Source organism: Dermacentor albipictus, chromosome 5 (genome assembly GCF_038994185.2).
Source record: "Dermacentor albipictus isolate Rhodes 1998 colony chromosome 5, USDA_Dalb.pri_finalv2, whole genome shotgun sequence".
NCBI lineage: Eukaryota > Metazoa > Arthropoda > Arachnida > Ixodida > Ixodidae > Dermacentor > Dermacentor albipictus.
The window spans coordinates 125,294,905-125,320,481 of NC_091825.1; the positions used below are offsets into that span (position 1 = coordinate 125,294,905).

Sequence of the window (25,577 nt, forward strand, 5' to 3'; positions counted from 1 at the left end):
ACTCTTGCAAGACGGGCTGGGTGGGAATCGAACCAGGGTCTCCGGAGTGTGGGACGGAGACGCTACCACTGAGCCACGAGTACGATGCTTCAAAGCGGTACAAAAGCGCCTCTAGTGAATGCGGTGCTGCCTTAGAAACGAGCTGTTTCTAAGGCGTGCGTCTCTTGCTCAGGCGCACATTTCGTTGCCGCGCCGAACGCTGCTTTGCTCGACGCTCACCGCGTCCAATGCGGGGCGCGTAGTCGCTGCCCTGTAGCCCATTGTCTTACACCCCTTGGCGGTTCGACGGGAACGCTGTCGCGTTCCACTCTTGAAGGCGAAGCAGTAATGCATGAGTTGTTTCTTCGTCTAGCCGAACCAAATATAGCCAAGCAACAGCAGTTCACCAGGCTAAACAGTGGCTCAACAACTAAAATAAAGGCTAGTATGCTTCGCATCCTGGGCTTAATCTTACCTAAGCCACAGCCATTTTTTTTTAGCAGCGTTACACCGAGGCCCGCAGCACCAAAGGATTTCAGTTGTCTGCGTTCGGCAGCCGCAGTGCATGCATATATAATTAGGGGAGAAAGGTAGAAAACGAAGCAGCAATGCGGTACCTACAACATCAAAGGCTCTTCGAGGCGTCCAACTCGCTAATATTTCAGCACATCGGTGGTGTTGAGCGGGGAAGCGCGCTACCTGCGTATAGTAAGCTAGAAAATCGCAAGCATATCGGGATGAGAAAGGAGCCAATGAAAGAAACAACTCGGGCATACAAATTGCAGATGACTAAATAAACAAGTAATGAGCACGTGAAACGTGGAATTTTAATGAGCTAAAAAAAAAGACTCGGAGAAGCAACGAGTGCCACTTTACCTTGGACGCATATTCGAGAACTTCCACTTCGATTATTGGTAGCTTACATTACGTTTTTCTTACTCCACTTTATTTCCTAAACTTCCGTGGATGCCGAGCGAGGCATTCGTCTCGCATCACAAACGCGCTTCGAGACTCACTTTGCTGCTACATGTTAAACGTGCATTGTGAGAAGCGTTTTCTTAGTCGCGCTTTCCTTGTTTTCCTTCACGCATAAACCATCTTGAGTCGTTTGTCCTTCAAGAGGAAATCTAGACAGCTGAGCACCACGAAATATGTTTAGACGTCCAGATGAGGAAGGGGCAAACTCTGGACTCGGCATCGGTGAGCGGAAAATATATATTTTGAGGAGTGAATAATACATGCGATGTTTCAACAGTTTTTCCGTATGTGCCCTCGGCGTTGGTTCGCTGGCCGATGAGTTTTGTTGTGAGGAGACGCACTCGAACGCTGGCCATGACAGCCGAGTTTATATGATGCGGAAGACAAGAATGTTCGTGATCTTTGTTTCAGATGGACGCCTAAAGAATATTCGTCATCCAAAATTTATTCGTTTTCGGGCCAGCTGTGCAAGTAGGTCAAATTATGTCGCAATTTCAAAGGAGGAAATAGCTGTCTAAAGTTCATTCCTTTGATGGTGAAAGTACGGGCGCTTAGCTGCTGTGTAGAAGGAAAGGAAACAACCTGCCTAACTTCTATATATTATTAATGACTATTTTCATTGCAAATTCTTTTACATAGCAGAATTAATTCACATCATAGCTGTTTGTTTAATTGTATTCAGGAATGCATTTTACAGTCTTTTACAGGGGCTCACCGTCGTGTCTATTGAATGAGAACTTGATCTTTTTGTGTGATCCTGGCGCACATTACAGAATAATCGCTTCGGTCAGCACCGCATCAGGCTATCAGACATGTGAGAAAATAATGGTGCCGTAAACCGCTAAAAGAAAAAAAAAAGAGTAATTGTCCTTTTTTTAGCATGACGAAGTTCTCTTACGCACATACGCCTTCTAACGGCAAGCACAAGTTTTAAATACTTGTAAAAGGCGTACTTCAAACAAACACAGAGAAACACATATAGGGAGCAAACAAGTGCAAGAAACAAGGTTGACTTTAGTTGCAATCATGGCTAGTGCTATTGCTTGTTCGCTCGTACGCAGCAGCGATTTTTCCGCTTGCTGAGAGCGGGAAGTTAATGACTCTTGTACCGGCAATCTCGTTTCCCAAACACTATAGAAGCTTCACTATCCAGTAGTTCCACAACATACGTAACATCGTTTTTTACACAAGTGCGCTTGCCACTGAACAAGCTTTCAAGTTATGCGACGCTTTTTTCTGTTCAACTTTCTTTAAAAGCCCCTACACGCCACTGCCATTAGACGTAGTGTCCACCACGAGCTTGTCCTTAGTGACCACTGGAAGGCATGTTGCAGTACGGGTGGGTCATTCATCCTAGGCTCACGGCTTGGGCATTGCCGACCCAATAATGCTTCTTGAAAACACGCTACGGGGAAGAATTTATATGCCTTCATACATGACCGGCAGCGCATGTCATTAGCCCAAATACACGCAATTATTTATTTCGCAGTTTCGTAAAGTATAGGGCCAACCAACACTAGAATAAAATACAGAATAGGAATGCACAATGAAACAAAAGAAGTATATATATATATATATATATATATATATATATATATATATATATATATATATATATATATATATATATATATACAGCTCGCCCGAGCTGTATATATATATATATACAGCTCGCCCGCCTACGGATCAAGAACCAACAGAGGACCGACAGCCGACACTACAACCTCCGACGACGCTTTGTTGAGTACCAGCCCGGCGACCGTGTTTGGGTTTGGACACCGATACGCCGACGAGGACTCAGTGAGAAACTACTCCGACGCTATTTCGGACCCTACAAGGTCATCCGACGTATTGGCGCTCTGGACTATGAGGTCGTGCCAGACGGCATTTCGCATTCACAGCGGCGCCGCGCACGATCTGAAGTGGTCCACGTGGTGCGCCTTAAACCCTTTTACGGACGCTCATGAAATTCTTTATTTTTTGTTGTTGTTTTCTTTGCTACGGGTGCTTTCATTTCGCTTGTATGTAGCATCGGGTCGATGCTTTTTAAGAGGGGGGTATTAACACGTGTACTTATCTTTATCGGGCGACCACGTTTCGCTTGACAACTGTAATCGCACAGCGAGGGACGCGCCTGAATGTATCCGATGTTTCTGGAAAGTTATCGATGCTTCTACCCGGCTGTCTGCTGTCGCCGAACCTTGTGTTATCTGATTTCATCGCGTAACGCGAATGGTGTAGAACTTTGTGGAAGGCACACGGGTCCGAACGATTAATCTGGAACATTCGACGACTGATCTATAAAAGCCGACGCGCTTGAACCGCAGATCAGATTTTCGACGATCGCCGACTGTGTTCGCCGCTATCGTTGTGCTTTAAGTGTAGCCTGTTTTGTGGGCACAGGTTCGCCCAATAAAAGCTAGTTTTGTCTTTCACAGTACTGCTACTGTGTTCTTTCTTCACCGTCACTACCACGTGACAATACATATATATATGGCGAAGATTACAAGCACTGTGGCCCGTAGGAAGCGATGTTATGCGATTTTGCAGGTGCCTGGCCATGCATGCAATGTTTGTGGTTCCGCAAACCGAAACCAGGGGGACCAACATGTATGTGCAAATTGAGTAGTTGTGTATGTGTGGGTCGCGAGCACACGTGACGACGGCAGCATCACGACGACCATGTGCAAGATGATACCATGGCGGCAAAGAGATTATTTCTACGCCGGCCGTTCGACGCGCGCTTACGACATGACGATTGTTGAGTTCGAAATAGCTAGTGTACGAGGGCATAAGTGAGAGATAGACGGACTGTTGTGTCATCAGCGTCTACGCGTTATGCAAATGTACAGTCGCGGCCATTGCTAGCGGGAACACGGGAGCCCTGACATCACTCTGCAGAGGGCCCCGCCACCGGCGCTTCATGAAGACTTATGGCGCATGCGCGATCAAAGCGATTGGCGACAAACCCGGCGAGTTGTCTGATATAGTGGGACTTCTGCCAAGACTTAATGAGGAGCAGTTTGTGGCACTCCGCTGTGGGCTGCTACGAGCTCTCGTATTCCCTCTAGGAGTGGACGCACCTGGACATATACCTATGGCTACGTCATGCGGTGTGCGGTATACGACGATGGCATATGCACTCCAGCGGACAAACGTGAAAACAAGATTAACTCGGGTGATCATGAAGTAGGTACAACGTCGCATAATTTCTACGTAGCGTGAGCAGTTGCTAGCTGAGTACTGGGGAATATCACGTGCTCACGTTCCGACTAGTCGAAGTTGTGAATTCGGGCGCATACTTCGTGCACCATGATCATTTCCACATATTCAGAGGCCCAACCTGTCTACTCTTGCACACACAGAGTGGAACATTATTAGCTATAACCAGTACATCCCATTTTCCTTTACTGTGCCCAGGGAATAGTAGTAGGCTAGAGACACGCTCTGCAGGCCAACTTCGACTCCTTCCTTTTCATCAAAATCTCCTCCTCCTCATCCTCCTCCTCCTCCTCCTCATGTACATATCCTATGGTCCAAGTTGCCTGTTCCTGAATTGTTTATTCGGGCACATACTCAGTGGCCCCAAGTTGGCTTGAAAGTGGTCAAAGACGGACATTCTACCAAAACGTGCTTGAAGTTTCCAAAGAATGCTAAAAAAATTATGATAATCGCGTTAAAATGGTAAAAGCAGGATGAGTCTGAGGTAACGGGTGTAGCATGTGTTGTTTGTAAACAGAATGAACATCTTAAAGCAACCTAAGTATTAAAGCAAGAAACGTAAGAAAGAGAAAAAGATTGGTCAGTTTTAGTTTCCCAGTATATATAGTCAGTGAACCCTACCGAATTCATAGCGTAATCGAGTGAACTGAGGCTGTTCGAAATACTGCTATAAACGGTCACTGCACACAGCCACTCAAGGCAAAGAAAAGCGAGCGACGGTAAAGGGTTGTGTAGCTTTAAATGTTGGGAACAAGTAAAAAATAACTCTACTTGAAGCAGTGAAACCAAGCAGCGAGTATGAAGATTACATCTAGGCTATGCCATTCCTTAGATATTGTAGTGAAGATTTGTCACCATTCCCAAAAATTCACACAACGAAACTACGCACACAAGTCTGCGATCAGATCACGCAAAGTGTGGCGTCCCAAAAACCATGTGTTGTAGGAAATATTGACAACGTTCCCCGGTGTTTAACTTGCAAGTCACGATTTGCACGTTTTTAACGCTTTTGGCACGGTCGTTTGAATCAGCATACGTGGATATGCTTTTAACGACGGATTGAGATCGATGACCTGCAAAAGTTGTGTGGAGCCCAAGCGTTGCCAAAAGCTGCGCGTCAATTATTTTCGTCTTTTATTCGTATGGTCTTTCCGTTTTCGATTTCACTGTCATGTATTTGCTGTATAGCTTTACGCAAATAAATATCTGAACATTTGTATCGCTGTCTGATATATTTGTATAGTTCCGCATTCAACTACACGCGAGGCGGGCACTTCGCAACTGGATGGTCGTCCTGTATTTGCAAACAGTACCGAAGCGCCAAATCGTAGATGCAAGACCTGCTTGTCGGAAATATGGATGCGATGCTAATGCGATGCTCGTGTCACTGATTCCGCAAACGAATGCAATACACGTTTCTAGTTTCATTATAATACAGGACTGCGGAACATTCCAGCACTAAAAACAAGGCCTCTGGAATGAGCGCTTTGTGTCGTTTTTAGAATACCACTATCTCACCTTACACACTGCCTTTGGTGCCACTATATATAGTAATGCAGGACAAGATAAAATGGTAAGAGACAATCTGGACCTAGTTTTTGCAGTTATAAACAGGATATCTGTTGTAGAGTCAATAGAGAGAGAGAGAGAAAAAAGAAGGGAAGGTAAGACAGGGAGATTAGCCAGTGTAAGTACCGGCTGGCTACACTTTGCTGGGGAAAGTGGCAAAGGGAATGAAAGGTGAAAGAAGAGGGAAAAAAAAGACGCTCACAGCGAAAAGTATTGCATTTAGGAAGTAAAACTACCTTGACCGCGAGACTAGGGTTAAGATGCGCAACGTAGCTGTTACGTGTTTCGGTGAAATCTGACTTCAGCATAACTGAAATATCGCTGATGGTGGCTAAATTTCTTTCAACCCATAGACATGTGAATACCATGCTATTGAGAATCGTGTTTGCCTGAGCTCGTAGGTTGCACATAGCAAGAAGGGTTTCCAGCAGAAAGCAAGGAGAGAAATGAAAAGGGCAGAAATGACTGTGCGTTACCGTACAGTCTGTCCTTGTCAGTGCGTTTTGCGGGGAACTCTTCTTGCGATGTTACCGTCATTCTAGTGTTGTTTATTTCGCGAATGAATGGCATATATATTTCTGGTTCATTGTAATAAATGTCTCATCGAGGCCCGCCAAACGGGCCAACATTAATTTGTTTTCACTCAACGATTCAAATGCCTGTTAGAGGCAATAGGTGTCAGAAAGCGGTGACATAGCCTGCCACTAAGCGACAAGCTGATCATCTCCACGGCTGCCATTTCGAAGCAACGGTCACCGGGTAGGCACCGATACTTTTTCGAGGCGATCGCAGGCTCCAAAACCAAGAGTTCTTACTAAGCAAGACTTCAAAAGGCTGTAGTCCCGAATCGGCCGCCTGAATGAACAAAAATTCGTAAGGTTTATCGAACACTGTCGGTTAAGTGCCATGCTGCCTCGAAAACCTTTCTCTTACGGGTAGATGGCTCTGTTGTAAAACGGGCTGTTTCGACACGCCGCTCTCGGAACCACTCTGACGGAAACAGAAAACGACCGACTTGGATAAATTTCTTATTGTTCCGTTTCAGGTTCAGATAGAGAACACGAATAAAAATATACCCTCGATGGCAAGAAAAGTACGCGCGACAGTAAATTCAGGAGGCAAGGCCTGCTGGAAACGACGACGTCGTGTGTGTGGTGCGGCGAAGAGAAAGGATCGATGAAGCCCTTCTTCGATATTTTGACGACTGCCGTCGCAGAACGGCGTGCTCATCTGTGTCGTGATTGAACTGCCGATTCGCTCCGTGCAGGCGCCATGCGGACATGGACTTCACCCGCTCAAAAAGCAACGAAAGGAGAATGAATAGAACGGTGACGATATAGACAGACGGGCACTTTGGTGCTTCCGATGACCCATTATGTGCAGTCTTTCCCAGGACCTGGAACGTTCGATACTGTGCGGCTATATGTGCCTACTCTTAGTCCTGAAAAGAGAGCAAGAGAGCCAGAAGCAAAGTTTGCCGCCATAAATCCTGTTGTCTCCCTCTTGGTGTGTGTGTGTGCGTGTATATATATATATATATATATATATATATATATATATATATATATATATATATATGAACATTCAAAAAAGAAAACAGTACGAACTTTACAGCATATATTTTTACTGACGTATCGGCCGCAGGATTGGCCTTCGTGAGACGAAGGCCGGTCCGCCGAGTCATAGTCTATTACACCTTCAAGTCTGGCCCGAAACTTTTCGTCTTGTGTCTATGTATATACATTGTAAAGGGGTTTAATTGTCAGTCACCGGCGTTGTTTGGGACTGACCGGTAGAGCAGGGCACGGACTCCATGCACGAGCGGCATTCACGAGCAAAAGCGCTGGAGAGGACGACCCACTATATCGTTCCAATCGTTCTCTACAATTATCCCCGCGAACAAAAAGGGAGCCAACCGGAGACCCAACAGCCCATCACCATGAGTGGGTCATAGTAGGTCCTGAGGCGGTCGACGTTGACAATGTCTCGACCGCGACGACGCATTTCCGAAAACGGTTCAACGGAGATGTGCGTTCGGCGACGGGGTAGGGGCCTTCGTACTTGGGCGGTTGTTTCGACGAGATAGGTGCAGGGAACGGGAACGAGAGCCACACAAGCGCGTCGGGGAGGAACGTGGGCGCAAAGTAGTGTCACCGCGATCGCTCTTATAACCATCACTTCAACTCAGACCTCCAGCCGGTGTGCACCGGCGTGAAGCGTCTCTTCTGTGTCGGTTATGGCTTGGAGTGGCCTTCACGAATGCCTACTCAGCACTAATTGGAATGGCTGATAGTCCTGCATGTGATGTTTGCGCATACGAGGAGAACATTGACCACATATTGTGCCATTGTCCTCAATTTCAAGCCCAAAGGCAGTATTTGTCCGACACATTGAGGAAACTAGACGATCGTCCTCTGAGTGAACAGACAATATTAGAGCACCGTCCCGACCGATCATCGGCTCAGAAGGCAGTGAAGGCACTTCTGTGTTTTCTCAGAACTTCTGGTTTGCTCGAGCGACTTCAACTGAAGTGCTGTCCGTTCACGTACCTACACCTTCACTCTCCCTTCTTTCTCTCCCCCTTCTCCCTTCCCCCAGTGTAGGGTAGCCAACCAGACTATTGACTGGTTAACATCCCTGCCTTCCTGTATTCTTCTCTCTCTCTCTCTTGGTCGTTTGAAGTAAAGGTCCGCGCGAGATCGCGACAATCTTCGGCATTTCTGGCTGTGGCAGAAATAGGCGCACACTCATATGCATCCGGCTTGTACGGAAGGTTTGTGTCGATTGTGTGCGACAATAAGAAAATGGGAAAAGCCAGTGGTACTCTGAGTGGCGGTACTGTTCAGGTACTGGTCTCTGTTCATTGGTCAGTCTAACAGGCTGTGTTTTTGAAAGCTGCCAAAGGCGTTGCTACTGCTCATGCATTGCAACGCAAATGATGCAGGGACCTCATCCATTGTTAGACACAAGATCTATAGTGATAACTGAACGACACTTGTGTACACCTACATGTTTACGTATTTGGCCGCAACGATTGCTCTTTTGTTTTCGTTTATATTTTAAAATTTTGAGATAGAAAAGAGAGTCAATGTATTTAGATCAAAAATCAAATGCCGTACTCCTTATTTAGACACCGGTATACTCTTCTACTCTTCAAGCCTTAAAAATTAATACACAAACGCGCATATATATATATATATATATATATATATATATATATATATATATATATATATATATATATATATATATATATAGATATACGTGTGTGTGTGTGTGCAGCTAATTCCGTATGTGATTGGCATATCGTTCTAGAGTAGCATACTGATATAAAGTATACCACTCGTGGTGTCTGGTTTTTTGTTCGTTGCCCTTGTCCTAGCTTCGCTACTATGGCTTCATCGCGCATGTGTCACGCTGTCAACGTGAGGGCTTATGACACGTCGCGTGTTTATTATGTTAGTGATATTTATCTGAAGCCGCACACTCTTCTTTTCGCGCAACGCGGCTGACGTGTTCAGTTTTCATTAAAGCCTGTCTCTCTCTGTCTACCTGTGATCTCACAGAAGAAATATTGGTGAAACGAAGCACTGGCCCAGGGCCGGAAAAACCTAAGAATTCACGTTACTCTATTCCATTTCATTCTTATATCATCCATCCTTCACGGCAGTCCTATCCTGATAATTACGTGGGCGGAGCGCCGCTCCGGCCCCGTATGAAATGCAGGAAGGAATAGCATCGGAGTGGAATTGTCACATTATATCCTAGCCTCGAATACGTATGACAGGTTCCAATTAACTATTATTTCTCTTGTTTTTTTCTTTTCCCGGACATATGTCTCTCTGTCTTCTCTATAACGGTATCCACCAGTTACAGCGTTCACTGGAAATACAACTATCACAAATGCCTTACCATTGCTAAATACATCGGATCCGTTCTTCTGTCCCCATTTTTTTTAAATTCCTTTCGCTTTCTTCAACTGCTGCTAGAACCGAAGTCAGTCACCTGTATACTGTGTGCCAAGTGAGATGGGAACGCGAGAAATCTTTACAGGGCTGCTTCATGTAGGAAGAAAAAGGCTATAGTTTCGACAAACGCACAAACGACGTTCATATGTCAACCGCAACTATACCTTTGCCAGTTACTTACGCTGGCCTCGGCTGCGGCGTCAGCGGTCGACGATGGTTGCGTGCGTACGTGCGTGCGTGCGTGCGCGGGCACCGAACACAATCCAGATAAACTTGTGCGCTAAACGCGATGCCACAACCAACGAGCCGATAGAAGAAGCTGGCATGATCTCACCGGCAGTAATCATCAAGTGCGAGGGTTGCCGATGTCATCGTGTAGCAGCTCCTTGCCTCTAAGTACGCCAAATACGATGGCAGTAAAGCGTTACGGCACCCATTTTCTTCTAATGCACAAAGCTCTGATCCACCTTTGTCCATGTGGGCATACAAAGCTACAGTTGTGGAAATTTGTTTTCGTATGAGCTACATGTTCGTGACGCTGAAGATATCCCCAGTGCATTCCTAATGAACGATATCAAAGGTGCCTGACAATACCATTAGGGCTTGGGACGTTCTGTAACAGTGGTAATCCGCCTGACGAAAACCTAAGTAAAAAATAAAGAGAGTACAAAACGTTTCGACGTGATGGCGTCGCCACACCCCTTGACGTCCCAAGGGGCTAGCAGTCTAGAATAAAACAGGTAGCGCCAATATTTATGCAAAGTGGCTTACAAATAAGTCGAGATAAGTACTAAGAAGAAGCAAATCTGTCCCGCTGTAAGGCAAAACATATCCGTGTACTTGATGCCTGCTTTCTTTGAATGATGGGATTTACCGCCCTTCACGATGCAGAGTTGGAAGCTTACATATTTGTTTTTCTTTTATGCCGCAAGTAACTTGCGGTGAATCCTTACGAATAAATAAATGAATAACTCCACTAGGTTCCTGTTTCCAAGTCAATTTGGTTTTATCTTCACTTACCGAAATGTTTTTCTTATGACCACACATTAGTTAGATGTGAATTAAAGGAGAGGCTGTGTTCGTGTTGCTCACAATTCAAACCCTAATCTTTTCCCGTCTGGAATAGACAATCATAACAGTAACTTTGTCATTAGCTGCTACTTTCTTCGGAAATGAGTGTTTGTCTCAACTCGCCAACAAGCACCCAGCCCCTCCATAGTAATAGAAGACGAATACAATATATTTGTTTTGTTCGCATTGTTGGAGATCTTTCTAATTTTCTGTAGTTTAGTCTCATTCGCACATGCCTATATAAAATATACGTATATGTAACAAAATTTTCGAAGAAAAATAAAGAAAACAAGAAAGCACACCGTATATATGTGGTGTGCTTTCTTTTTCTTTCATTTTTCTTCTAAATCTTTACTTCTTTTATCCACAAAAGTTACTCGAATCACGGCCCTACAATTAATTATCGTCCAAGATGGAGATCGCTTGCAAGAAACATGCAGGGAATCCATTCATTAATCAAACTAATTATGCAAATGATCTTCCTAGTTTCACACTTTACGGCATATGCCTGTATAGGAAGGTTGAAGAGAATCTTCGTAAACGTGTATGCAGTGGTTCTAAATTTCAATATCGCCAGGCATGCATACCGATACGATTGGAGTAAAATTACCTGTGCAATCTACCTGATCACGCACGTGGCTCTGCTGCCACGCGCAGTTTGCAGTTCAACCCCTCCCCCCCCCCCCCCCCTGAGACGTAGTAGGGCGTCATAAAATGAACCTTGGCTATTCAACGCGATAAAGTGGTCGGTCGCTCGTATGAATAAATGTCTTCCCCGCCGTGTTTGCCCAGTGGCTATGGTGTTAGGCTGCTGAGCACGAGGTCGCGGGATCGAATCCCGGCCACGGCGGCCGCATTTCGATGGGGGCGAAGTGCGAAAACACCCGTGTACTTACATTTAGGTGCACGATAAAGAACCCCAGGTGGTCGAAATTTCGGGAGTCCCCCACTACGGCGTGCCTCATAATCAGAAAGTGGTTTTGGCACGTGAAACCCCATAATTTAATTTAATAAATGTCATTTCTCTCTCTCACCACACACTCTTTCCATGGCCTCTACTGCTAAATTGACTACGCATCCAATCGGGAGGTGCGCAAATCGAAATGAAATCGTAGAAAGAGAGATGTGCGCTTAATATTACGCCGCATTTTTACGTCACACCGCGGTTGTACAGATAGCTGCGTTTTGCGGTGCCAGGTGCGTAATCAGGGAAATTGAACGAATAGTTTCGCGTCGGCTATTCCGACCTATATGGCTATTTCGAAATGTAGAAACACGTAACTATCCTTTTATGATAATTTCCTTTAGTGTTTTTTGCTCTAAACATGTGCCGTAAGGTTCGTAAACTAGGAAGTTAACTCTTGCAATCAGTTTAATTAATTAGTAAATTAATTAGTTTAATTAATTTATTATTTAGTAAATTGATTGCGTTAGCTTATATTGGAAATGACGTCCGACCTGGCTGATAATTCATTTGTAACGACGCAATTCGAGTAACCTTTACCAACTTTCTTTCTTTTAAGGCGAACGCCTTGGATCCCTATGTTTCAAGGTCGCGTTGTGAGGCACAGAAAATTGGAGCGCTCATGCCACTTCACGCGCCTTCGTAGTTGTCTTCTTCCATATCGCTGCCAGATAGATGCCGCTAATCTTGCAGAAAAAGGCATAGTTAATTAATACAGAGTTAAAATAAGGCCCTCAAACCGGCGACCTTTGGCGTTAGTTAGGGCGAAGTTGATTAAGGCACAACTAACTACTATATAGTTAATTAAGACACTCGAACCCACGACCTTTGGTTTTATTAGGGCGAAGTTGATTAAGGCACAGTTAATTAAGGTAGCAATAATTAAGGCATTCTAACCGACGACCTTTAGCGGGAGAAAACAAGTAATAAGAAGTAACAACGAATTTGAATGAGAAGGAACGTACTGCGTTTTATAAAGTCTCAATGGCCCCATGTGCTGCGTTTCTTATTGTCTGCCAGCCGCTTGTCATTGGATGAACGACGAGCAGTTGAGCGTATGTGCACGAGCACGTTATTACCATTTCTTCCCTCCTCCTTCTCATGTTTTTGTCGTGTTCGTCCCTTTTCTCCTCTCCTCTAGCGCAGGGTAACCAACCGGGCTCATACAAGTTAGCAACCAATCTCCCCATCCCTCATTATTTCCCTTTGTCACCTAGCTCACCCAGCTTAGTAGGGACGAGGCCATGCAGCTACGAAGACTTCATGCAAATTCCTTCCCGCCCACGACTATATTGCGCACGATACCTCCAGCACTATACGAATACAACTGTCAATTCTGTTGTAAATCGAATACGCTCTATCACACGGTTTGGGAGTGTGACGGTGTCACGGAAGTGCCAGCGAATAGAGCGCCATCTGAAGAGCAGTGGGAGGACCTGCTGAACCAGCGCTGAGCCCGGAGGACCAGCGGCCGCTGGTGGACCGAGCAAAGTGGACAGACGACGGCCATGGCATCCCGTATATAAGGAAGCCACCCACCTAGTTGAGGGCAAAATGCGCAAGCTCCCCGGCTCTATCTCTTTAATCAAGTTTAATTCATCGTCATCTTTCTTCCTATCTCTCGCACAGTGAAAACCAGCACATGGTGGTGTATATATACTAAAAATGCATAGGAAGTTCGCATTTAGTGCCGAATTCTTCTGCAATACCTATAGCCTTTCACTGTCACTTCAGCTGGAATGGCAGATTGAATCTAATACCGTCCCTCCCCAAGAAGCAGTGACTTAGGCAGTGCCCACAATTAGTGCGGTGAGTGGCGTTGAATGCTTGGATGCCCTGTTTTATTGTTGCCGCTTCCTCTTGCCCTAAACTTTGCGTCTACTCGTACTTTGTATTCAGTGGCCGCAGTGCCGAAGTTGGCCTAACCGCGCAGTTACGAAAGCTCCAGCGAAGACAGAGCCGACTTCTCGTGGTGATCTCGCAGCTTCGAGTGAGCGCCCACCTCCCGAAGGTTAATAGCCGTTTCGATTAGTCGGTTTGTGTGGAGTTTTTTCTTTATGGCGCGCCTGAAAATGACCGTGAGCGGCTTGTTTTTCCTTCATTGTTCTTTTGCCTTATAGGAACTCTTGTTGCCGCGCTTTGCTGCCATAGGAAAGATTAACCTTCCACCAGTTCCTTTTTTTTTGTTTCTTGCACTAGGTGTACATACGTCAAGCAGGCAGAAGACGTCAAGCACTTTCAGGCGCCTAAGAGACTATTGGAAGCGCTGGGACTGCAACGGATTCTGTTGTTTGAAGGAACGTCGTCTTATAATGTGCGGACGTTATTTCATATTCTTGAAACCACCCTGGACTATGACATGGCGCAATGGAACTGAAAAAGAAAGTGAATTGTATCAGAGTAAGTTCTTGAGCAACTAATAATGAATAATATATATATATATATATATATATATATATATATATATATATATATATATATATATATATAATGAGAAGCCAACAAACACTGACACCAAGTACAACATAGGGGAAATTGCATGTGCCTAATAAATGAAATAAAGTCATGATAAATTAATGGAAATTCAACTGGATGAAAAAACAACTTGCCGCAGGTGGGAACCGAACCCACAACCTTCGCATGTCGCGTGCGATGCTCTACCAATTGAGCTACCGCGGCGGCGTTTCCCCATCCACTTTCTTGGGTATTTATGTGTACTAGTAGAACCCTGGGAGTGTTAGCCAGCGCCCCCACTCACAGACCTTGGCGGCGGACGTGGAACGTCTTTTCTGCCGCAGGCGTCACGAGAACGTGATCTTCTCGGGTGAAGGCAACTGGTCAATAAACCCACATAATGGGTTTATTGGGTTTATTGACCAGTTGCCTTCACCCGAGACGATCACGTTCGAGACGATCAGAAAAGACGTTCCACGTCCGCCGCCAAGGTCTGTGAGTGGAGGCGCTGGCTAACACTCCCAGGGTTCTACTAGTACACATAAATACCCAAGAAAGTGGATGGGGAAACGCCGCCGCGGTAGCTCAATTGGTAGAGCATCGCACGCGACATGCGAAGGTTGTGGGTTCGGTTCCCACCTGCGGCAAGTTGTTTTTTCATCCACTTTAATTTCCATTAATTTATCATTACTTTATTTCATTTATTAGGCACATGCAATTTCCCCTATGTTGTACTTGGTGTCAATGTTTGTTGGCTTCTCATTATATGACTAATAAATATCGGGTCCCTCGGTTAACCCACTTTCTTCTCGTTTATATATATATATATATATATATATATATATATATATATATATATATATATATATATACATATATATATATATATATATATATATATATATATATATATATATATATATATATATATATATATATATATATACATATACACATATTTCCACTTCGCCAAGGTATGCAAATGTTCACTTATGGGCAATCGGCAATAAAATGTAATGCAGAAATTTCACTCGCTACATATTTAGGTAGTTTGACTGAAAGGATAAATAACCAAAAAGGACCAAAAGTACGGCATACATACGAAGAGAGGGCCTCAAATCAATGTACAGCTAGTAAAATAAGAGACAGAGGAGGGAGTAAGGAAAGGCAGGGAGGTTATCCAGACTGAGTTCAGTTGGCTACCATACACGTGGGGAGGGAGATGGGGAGGGCAACAGAGAGAAAAAACATGAGTCTATATCGCACTTTCACATGCACTAAGCTAGGTGCAGGATGTGTGCAGTGGGGAACTCAAGTTTGTTGCCTTCAGGTAGTGAAGAAGCGCTCGAATGGCTTTCTGGGCTAATGAACTGTGATGCCAGGCTCCGAATATCTTTGCTTCTGTGAATGGCTTATCGTCCAGTAACTGAGACAAAGTTATTGTTTAAGTCTAGTGATGATAATGATTTAGTGCAGATAAGCAGCGCAAATTCCTTAAATGATTCCTGATAGGAAACTTCCGAACCAGCACAAAAATGCACCAACTGCTTGACTAATAGCAACTTCATCGCGTATTAGTCAGCGGGTGCACCAGCACAATTAAGCGCTTTGCTTTCTTTTTCTTAATAAGCACGTAGAACTCTTTCTGATTTGCTTGCTATAGGTTACTTATAATGAAAAATGTTGCTATACGGCACCGCACATCACGCATTCCAAAGGCACGTGCAGCACGGCTAGCTTCCAATGAAGCAGCGGTATACTGTTAGATATCGAGAGTGTAATCGATGCGCGTGCACTCGAATGTTGTATAGCGTGAGCATCGTGCATTAGGCGTGCCTATATACACGATGCAGTCTTTCGTAAAACAATGACGGCAGCAGCGACGGTAGCGTATGGCCTAATTGGATCAACTTCGGCGTGCCCCGAGACATGATCGACTGGCACGCTTCGTTGACCGCTCAGCCTTCCGGCGATAGCCAATATATACACGACGCGTTAGGCACGAACGTGGATGGAAGAGGGTGCACCACTGCGAAGTCAGGCTGGTTTCTTATGGTTTTTATCCCGTTTATCGCCTTCCCGAGTCATACGCTTTCTCGTATACGTTAAGGCAACTCGTCCCGTGACTCGCTGCAGAATTTCATTACGGCACTGTGAGGAAAAATGAGCTTTCTGTTTTCCGCCTTGTGATCGAGCGAATCAATATCATTATCGAAAAAGAAGGACACATTGTTTCTGTTTACCTTCGCCGCTCATTGAAGGCACTAATGTCGTACAGCAGTAGTAGATGCTCGCAGTCTGATTTTTCGTGCATGATAATCGGATTGTTAGCACACTTGTGACGTGTCTTCGTGCTGGCGGCTTACGAAAGCAGCCTTTTCCTTAATTCAACTTCAATAATCAAAGACTTCAAATCTTAAGCGCAGATCTTATTGCGGGAACGAACGTGCTATGACAGCTTCAGTCAACTCTGTTGTTTCAGCAACACCAGCCTACAACACCAAACTTCATCAACCTATGGTCACGCCGCACTACGGTACCAATTTGTTTTCAATATTGTGAAAGCATGCTTCATCACAATGGAGAGTACTTCCAAACACTCAGTGCTCTGAAGAACATGGCTGCTTCGTTCCTTCGTGGGTGTCTAGATGCACTTTCTTAATGAGTGGAGGGCCACTGCTAAAGGAAGTTGAAAGGTAGACTCATTACATCGCTTCTACAAAGAGTCTGGAGAAACTACGACTTATTATCTGGACAGTGCATCAATATCTTCCGCAGTTTGAGCGTATCCTGCTTGAGGCGCGTTCCGGCGATGATATCACACCCAGGCACGGATACATAGACTGCCACCCCATCGCACCGAGGGATGACGCCTAAGGGTGCGTTCTTCTAATAGGATCATGACAATCGACGTGGTGGCTGAAACTATGTTAGTGCACTTGGCACAGGTCTGTTGAAAGGTGTCAGTGCCACTAACGACAAATCATGTGCTGAAAAGGTGGACGATTGCGCGCTCTGTCAAAGGGGACACTTCTCACATGCTCTACGCCCATGCCCTCCCTTTCACAGTTCGCCAACACTGTAGATAAATTAATCGAGCGCTTGCTTATAAAACCTCATTCCTGATCGTGTACAACCAGATTGATCCGCGATCTCAATTGCTTTCTACTTGTTCGCGCTCTCCAAATTCTCGACATCTTTCAACCCTAGAGCGGCCATTGACCCGACTTTTGCTTTTCTCACGCCGGTTCTTCAAACCAAATGATCAGCTGGTGCCCCCATTGAATCATTCGATTTTGTTGTTCGTGTGACAAACTTCGGTCATAATGGCGGCGCACCGGGGGTTTATAGGCGTGAAACTTGGGGATCGCGCGGCTATGGTTGTCCGTCACATGCGCCACTTCTCGACTTGCTCAACTTGTCTTCCATGGCCATTGCGTGTCTCCAATCTCTTCTATTGCACGATGCGCTGCAGCTCTCAGCGAGGAGACGCGGAAGAACCCGGCAAACATGGTGACCTTGTTGGGGACAAGGAATGCAATCATGGCACGTTGGCTGCCGCGCTTCGCGACTATTTTGTTTGCATCTGTTTGTCTTCGTTGTGGTTTGTTTGCCACGAAATCATCCGGCTCGTCCCCCAACCTGCGAACATGATGAAAGCGCGTCTTCATGACCTGTGTGAGGAATGCAGCAGTTCGCTGTTGACTTGGTAAGGCATGCGTTCCTCGGCCAATATTGTATCTGCGGTAGCTGAGATGCCCAACACTGCGTCATCCTGTGTTGTCTAAATCACGATCCGTCCAGAGGAGACATTGCGCGTCTACTCGCAGTAAGCTGGGCACTGAATGCAACGAACATCTTCCTTACATTGGCTGGTTACCTCCCTAAACGGGTTAGCAAGTTCCCGTTTTCCGGCGTTCGTACGAAAAAAAAATATATATATAGTGTTGGCTACTTTTTGCTCTCGTTTTGTCCGAGTAATCAGCGTGTACTATTGCGTTTCATAACATGGTTATCTTCCCGGTTGGTATAGGTACGTACCAACAAAGAGGGCCCTAACTAGCCACATATAAGTTGGTTTATCAAGAATAACGGTAGCATGTCGTTCATAACTTTATCGAGTACCTGTCGCATGTGTTGCATGCTATCTTATTCCCCTCGAGATTTCCGCCTCATGATTTGGGCCTCCGTGACTTCACAACAAGATAACGCAACGAGTGACTGAAAATCAGTCATACCCTTAAGAAAACAGAGAATGGCAATATTCTAGCTGAGATTGAGATGGTCGAGTTGGGATGTTCCAATTGAAATAAACTAGAGGTTTTGCAAAAGACAGCTATGCGTGCCCTTGAATGCGTCCGCTTTATTGATACGAGATCTCCTTGCATATTTATATAGAGAATATTTTTAGCTGTACATTTTTCTTTATACTCGTCAGCTGTCACTTTATACTGTTTACAAAAATGAAAGGAAACTGCACAAGTTCTGCGGCAACCTATCTTCAAACAAGAAGATACTGTAGCCTTCGTGTAGTTAACTTAAAACTATCTGGCATTCTAAAAAAATTATGCAAAGCAAACCACAGATAGTAAATCTTTATTTTGGTAAACGAGAACGAGGAAATAATCAGACTGATAAAACAACCACTTTCAATAGATTCATTAAAACAGGACTATGCGTTGAGAAATACTCACTACGTATAATGAGCGCTTTTTGCGCAAATTGGGTATTGCTGTTATTTGTCACTGAATGCCCAGGGATGTCGATTGTGGTTGATTGAATATGACGCGTGTCATTGTTAGTCATTTTCTTTAAGACAAGGTCTTGTTTTGCAAGACTTCACATGGGTTTGGCGTACATGAAATCTAGGTATTTATCTGGCTTCTTGGCAAAAGAACAAACACACACACAAATCCTTTCTTTTGCGTTTCTATAGCGTCGTAGGGAGTCGCTAAAGGTTTCAAAACGTACGTTTCCTTCCTATAAACGTTTCTTCTTCCTGCGAAGTTTTATTGCGGCACTTACATGGGCCCAGCATAACTCAAGTGTCGCGAAAGTAACTTCATGAGTCGTGCTCTAAATAAAACGAATGCAATTACATCTCGTAGAATCTGCACTTTTATTCCCTTCCTTAATCAAACGATACTCGAATTTCTACCTTTTTAACATGGTTGCTTTGTAGTTTATTTGTACTAAAGAAAGAGGCGCCTTACATGAGATTCCCTCCCACTTTCGGTAATATATTTTTTTTTCTCTGAGATCCTTGACTGTATTTGTGAACTGCGTGTTACCTTTTCTAATTCTGAAAAATAATAATAATAGGAGAATCCTTTCACAAAGACTATTTTTTCCTTACTCTCCTTTATCCAGTCATACGCTTTCAACACCTTCAGCGTCGCATATAGTGTATTCATGAATAGCGTTTTCGCAGGTCTTTTTAGGTTCCTCGTTTAAAACTCCATGCTTCGGAGCTTCACTTTTATTTACCTCTACTTTTCTTTTCTCTGTTCGCATTTTCGCACTTACGTGTCGCTTTAGAATAAACAAGCCGTTCGTTTGCAAAGCGGAACTCGCTTTATAGAGCATCTGCGAGAGACAGGAATGCTGAAGGCTCCGAGGAAATATAAATTTATAAGCAGCAAAAAAGAAAACAACGGGTCTCGTATAAAAGCGTGCAATGGACCAGTGGCATACTGGTACAAGCTTCTCGCTCTGGAGAGTCAATACTGGCGAAATAGAAGCGTATTTTGCTTCGCGTTTTTTCTCGTTCACGCGAAATTCCCGAAACTCTTTATTTTTTTATTGATGCCAATAAAGAAGGATATGCCAGTACCTAAATAAGGCACCGGCTACTCCTTTTCATATGGGTAGCACGTATCACATATTATCCCATATTCACATATCCCATTGAACACTTCACATGTTCGACGTCTCAGAAGTAAAAAAAAAGCACTTTATAAAATGACACATTGTAAATTGACTCATGTCAAATGTCAGATACACCCCAAGTACTGTACGAATACACAAGTGGCATAAGAGATAAAAGTGCGTAGTAAAAGTAACGATTATAAATGTTGCAAGCGCTACAATTTGAAACGCTACAATACAATTCAGATGCAAAGAGAAAATGCATACAGTACACATAAAGACAATGCGCACACATGCAGTGAGTGTTTTCACTAGGCAATATTTGTGACCTCAAAAACAAAGAGCTGTAAGCGCATGTTTTTTGGTGTAAATCTGTTCGCCATCCTTAGATTCTTTCTTCATTTGCTTTCTCTGCGTGCCAGTACTCGTCTGTTAAACTGCTGCGGAAAGTTTACGTTACTGTTTATATTTGAAACGTTTGTACGAGAAAGCAGGGGTGTAAGAGTGCGTACAAAGGAGGCTACATTGACGTCAGCTATTTTTTAAATAAAGAGGAATAACTTTGATTCGATGTCTTGAGTTGCCTTTATTATTTTATCGTAAATTAATATGGCATGGGGCAATTTCAAGTCAGTAAACATAGCATTCTATTGATATTTAGCTGGAGCAATGTATGCCCGATAGAGCCCTGGCATTGCAGTTCATTAACTTTATTCTCGTATCCAGACATGAAATCCTCAGTGACTCGCGTAAGAATTTTACGTCATCAAATCAATTTTTTGCACCATTTTTGTCTCTCTAATAAAGATAGTGAATATTGCGGTGCATAATAATAACCCACTGGTTCTGCACTAATATTGTTTCAGCGTTTTGTATTTGCAGACGTTGTCGTTTATGGAACTATCGCTTCGCAAATAAATGAACACAAAGCGTTGAACCATGTGCTAAGCTTGCCGCGAGAACTTAATAAGCAACAAACTGAATCATTGCTGAAATATTGTGCATGGGACTCTCCATAAAGCTCCCCGAAGAGGCTCGGTTATCATTGCCATTCCTTGCTTCAAAAATTGAGAGTAATTCAAAAGAACTAATAATTTCATGTCGTCCTCACAGCTCTTCTATTAAAGATCTCTCTAGTTTCTAAAACAGAAAACCAGGAAGACTCGTTGGAGGCACATTTTTCTTGCGGTTTGATGAAACCGCACTTGGTTTTAATTTTCTGGCTTGTTCATCATATAGAAAGACATTCAGAAACGTTAAAATACATATTGCCGTCATTTGAAATACTGAATATATATTTTCTTCTGCGCGTCAACAAATAAAAACGGATCCCTCGAGTCCCCGCCAAAACGTACCTGGCGCGTGAGGAGAGCCGAGGTAACGCGCCATGACACTTCGACATGCTGTCATTGCTCGTTTCTCAGCTTGCTTCCTCGTACGACTACGTGCACCGTTGGTGTTATTTTTTTTTACCCTTTCCTGCGTTTTTTTTTCCCTCTTGTGTTTTTTCGCCACTCCGATAACTGCCGAAGAATGGGCACTCTTGCCCACAGAAATGCGAGCTAACAAGTGATTACACATACAACTTTAAGTAGACAAGCAGATTTGAGCTATGCGGCAGCCTGTTATTTTCTCCAAGTACGTCATCGCTATTCCCTTAGAGAAAAAGAAAGAAAGAAAAGGAAACAGGCTCCGCAACCCCGAATTAATGACACTCGCCTAGCAGTGACAGGAATGAACGCGTGGCTGTTCGTTCCGCTTGGCTCCGGGCGCCGTCACTGCTGTCTGTCTGCTGCTAGCGATTAGACACGAGTGCGCGCTCAAGCTCAGGCTACACACGCGAGCAACCTCAGCATTCCATGGAATGCAGCATTCCATGGAATGCATATAGTCGTCCGTCGCGTGATGCGACGGCTACAGTTCCTTCGCCGCTCAATGCGCGCTTGCCTTCAGCCTCGTTGCTAAGTATGCCTCATTAAAGCACTTCTTTCAGAAGTGATTACACGTTGGTCGACTGCCCTGCTGCCGTACCTTTCGTGCAACGAGTATTTCGTGCCTCCAGCGAACGTATGTTCCAGCGTTATGTCACGTCACGTGATGCTAGAGATAGCCGGGTTAAGATATCGTGATTGCTCAGCGCAGCAAAAAAATAAAGAATACATGGGAGTGGCAGATGAATAGAAAGCTCGTGAATGAAAGTACTGAGTGTCGTATTTGTTGATGTACTTTCCCAGTAGGTGCACTGGAGATAGAACATTCTAGACGTCGACCTGGGGGATCATGAGAGTGGTTGTCGAATTTTCTTAGAGATAAAAGCTCCCTAATTGCGGTGGGCAAAGCAGATTCTCGCATGGTGTTTTCGTGCAAGACTTACTATGGCAACACTTACACTATCTGGCGTTTCTATTTTCGCGTCGATGCTTTGCCTATAAAGAGCTGAATGTAGCAAACGTTCATAACCCCGCCCTACTGAGGACAGTTAATTAATGAAGCGGCTCTGACTACTACAGCGGGAAAGCAGCAACACGCTAAGCTGCCTTGCTTTTTTAACGTCCCATGGAGTGGTATTAAACTCTGCCTGTGTTGCATCTAAATGCGTAACGTCGAAGCGTATGTGAGTCACACGCTTCACACGAGAAGAAGAAAGAAGTAATATTGTTATTTAAATCGCTACGTTTACCTTATCTTATTCATCACGTTTTTGTTATTTTCGTCAAGGTCAATGTCTAGAACACCGTAACGGAAAGTGTTTCGATTCCCTTCCGCAAAGCGAGGTCTAATATGCATGATCGGCTATTATTCGTTGCGTCACATTCTTTGCTAGGATGTGTATATTTTGCAACAATGCGTCCCTAACGCGTTGAGTTGCCGAAACAAAAGAACAAATGAAAATACTCTCCCTGGAAGGCAGAAAGCATAGCAAGTATAAGCGTACTTAGCGCAACGCTTCCCCCATTTTTATGAATACCGTGCATGGCCTCTCATGAATAATGCCGACGCGGTGTCAGCTGTGCAGAGCTGCTTCTCGTCGTTGCATATATAGGTGTAGCGCTGCCGGCACGGACACGGCGCTTTGACACGGAGTTGGAGCCGCAGGTTCCGGCGGACACTGACGTCATGCACAGCATTTGATTTTCTGAGTCAGCGACGTGTATTTATTGAGCGTTATTGTTCTTTTCTGCTTTTGTTTTCGTTCTTTAGGGATTGCTGACCGATAAAAACATCGTTATGTGAAGAAAGAAACGGAAAAAGTCGAAGCATAATAGAACATAGATGTTTTTATTTCTGTTACAAAACTGGGAGTTGTTGCGGAAGGAAGTTAAATATTATGAATAAATGCAGAAAAATTGCAAGAACGTGACTTTCGGGGCCGGAAACAGCATGGTCCTAAACATAAGTCAGAGAAGAATGAGAAGGTTAACAAGAATAAAAATGACAATAAACACTATACATTCACTCTACCATAATTCAAAGGCACATAGGTATTACCACCACGTGCATCAGTACAGAAAGCACGGTACATTTATTATTGCGGTAGGAATAATATATGAACACTATGTTTCGTTGAAAATTCAAGTGGGATAAGCTCCTATCGCTTCTTTCTTTGAAAACATCATGGTACACTTCCCACCTCAGCAGTTTTCATCTTATATTGCATTAGTCGCAGCTTAACCTTCTAAGAAAAATTAAATTTGTTTCTCTGGCAGTTCTTTGTCCTGCGCTCGTAATAAACAAAAATGTTTTCGTTATTAGCTCCGCCAGTGGTTGTCATTTTACGACACACGACAAAGTGTTTAATACAGGGTAAAATTCAACGTTCTAATATTGCATTCTGTACGCTTTAATTATACTGTTTTCTCTCGTTGAGCCCTCATGAAGTAATGAAATAAGAAATATGAGGCAATAAAGGCTTCACCTTTCAGCCGAAACGGTGGCTTCTTTATTTGTTTAGTAAAATAAATATGACTGCGAGTTATCTGTACACGCCTCCATTGAATCTGTCCTCTATGCAACGTGCAATTTCATAAAGTAGACGCAAGACGGCTTATAAAATGAGGAAATGTTTATTTTGCTCTATATAAATGCTCGTTCTGGAATTTCGGTATATTCCGTAAACGTTCTGGCACAAAATAAGCAGCAGTAGTTCCCGTACGAAGCTCCACCGGACGGCATCAGCTAAAAAATTAAATTACAAGCACGTGTCATTTTGGCATTTAGACCTTATAGGAAAACTCCATGCAGCGCTGACCGGCGCTTCAAAAGCCACAAAAGCACGCCAACAACGACACTGCTTGAAGGCTTGCTAATCTCTTGCTCCCTCAACGGCCTCCTATGCCCTTCTTTTTCTTTTCCCGTTTGTTCATTTTCCCCTCTTGGCCTTTTCTTTCTTTTTTTCCCCCACCTTGCCACTCTCGCTCTTGTCCTCTCGTCTTAGAAACCACGCTTACAGACGTCAGGCGACAGCACTCATTTTCTTTGCTGTCTCTCCCTTTACAGCCAGCCGCCACCGACAACAACCGCACGTGACGTCACTGTACTTCCTCCGTTGAAACTAACATACCGAGGATTACGAGGCCGCCTTTGACGAAGATAGGTCCTCCTATCGAAACGTTGGCCAACCTTTCTGATCGAGGCACCTTATCCCTGTTTATAAGCTTTACACCACAGTGTGATGCAGTTAACGTAGAGAGGCGGGAAGAGGAAGAAATGAAGAGAGAAGGTAGGGATGCTAACCAGAAATGCATCTAGTTGGCTACCCTACTCTGGGGGACGGTAAAGAGGGACAAGAAAGATAAGATAGAGAGGGGAAGGGGAGGGGGAGGAAAGCCGCGGCGAGATCGCGCACGCACGCGGAGGGCCTGAGCGAGTCAAAGACGTTCACATAGGGCAGTCACCTTCAAGAAAGACAAAAGTGTACTTCGTCAATTTCAAAAAAATTTAAGAAAAGTTGTGTACTTCTTCAAATTGACTATTGGGATAACCTGATTTCATTATAACTTATTTTCGGATTGTAGTAACTAACGAGAAGCGCCTTCATATTCTCGCTCATTGCACTGCAGGCACCCCGAATTTGGCAGTGTTGATGGCATGAGTCAGCATACGATAGTTTATTTGCCAGTTACGCGTGCCTAAGCTAACGTACAGCCTGTGGTTAAAAGTACGTCTAACCTTGGACTTAAGCAGCACTGGCTAACACGCCAAGGGCTCATCTTGTGCACATGCAGAAATACAAGTCGATGAAAAGATGGCGCCTCGGTAGCGGGATTCTTAAAGTATCGCACGCTTATTGCGGAAGATGTGGGTTCGGCTCGCACATGCAGCAAGGGGGCGTTTCGTCCACTTTATTTACCTTTACCTTACCGCTACCATTCCGGGGAGCATAAACATCATTTACTAAGTTACAACGACATCACCAAATACCACTACTTGGGACGTATGCCATTCCCACTGCCACACGTAAAGTTGAACAGGGCTCAGGCAGTCACGCTACGTTTACTGAAAAC

General features: G+C 44.3%; 1 protein-coding gene across 5 annotated transcripts in view; it reads right to left on the bottom strand.

Annotated features, from left to right (window-relative positions):
• LOC135913959 (uncharacterized) overlaps window positions 1-25,577 on the bottom strand; it is a 614,840-nt gene that overhangs the window by 255,598 nt on the left and 333,665 nt on the right. Inside the window, exon 5 of one of the 5 annotated variants that reach the window (XM_070538861.1) lies at window positions 23,372-23,460. The exons of the other annotated variants lie outside the window; for them this stretch is intronic. Coding sequence (XP_070394962.1) covers window positions 23,393-23,460 — 68 coding nt within the window. The 3' untranslated portion in view covers window positions 23,372-23,392. Of the gene's footprint in view, window positions 1-23,371; window positions 23,461-25,577 lie in introns of those variants that run through there. 5 annotated transcript variants of the gene reach the window in all.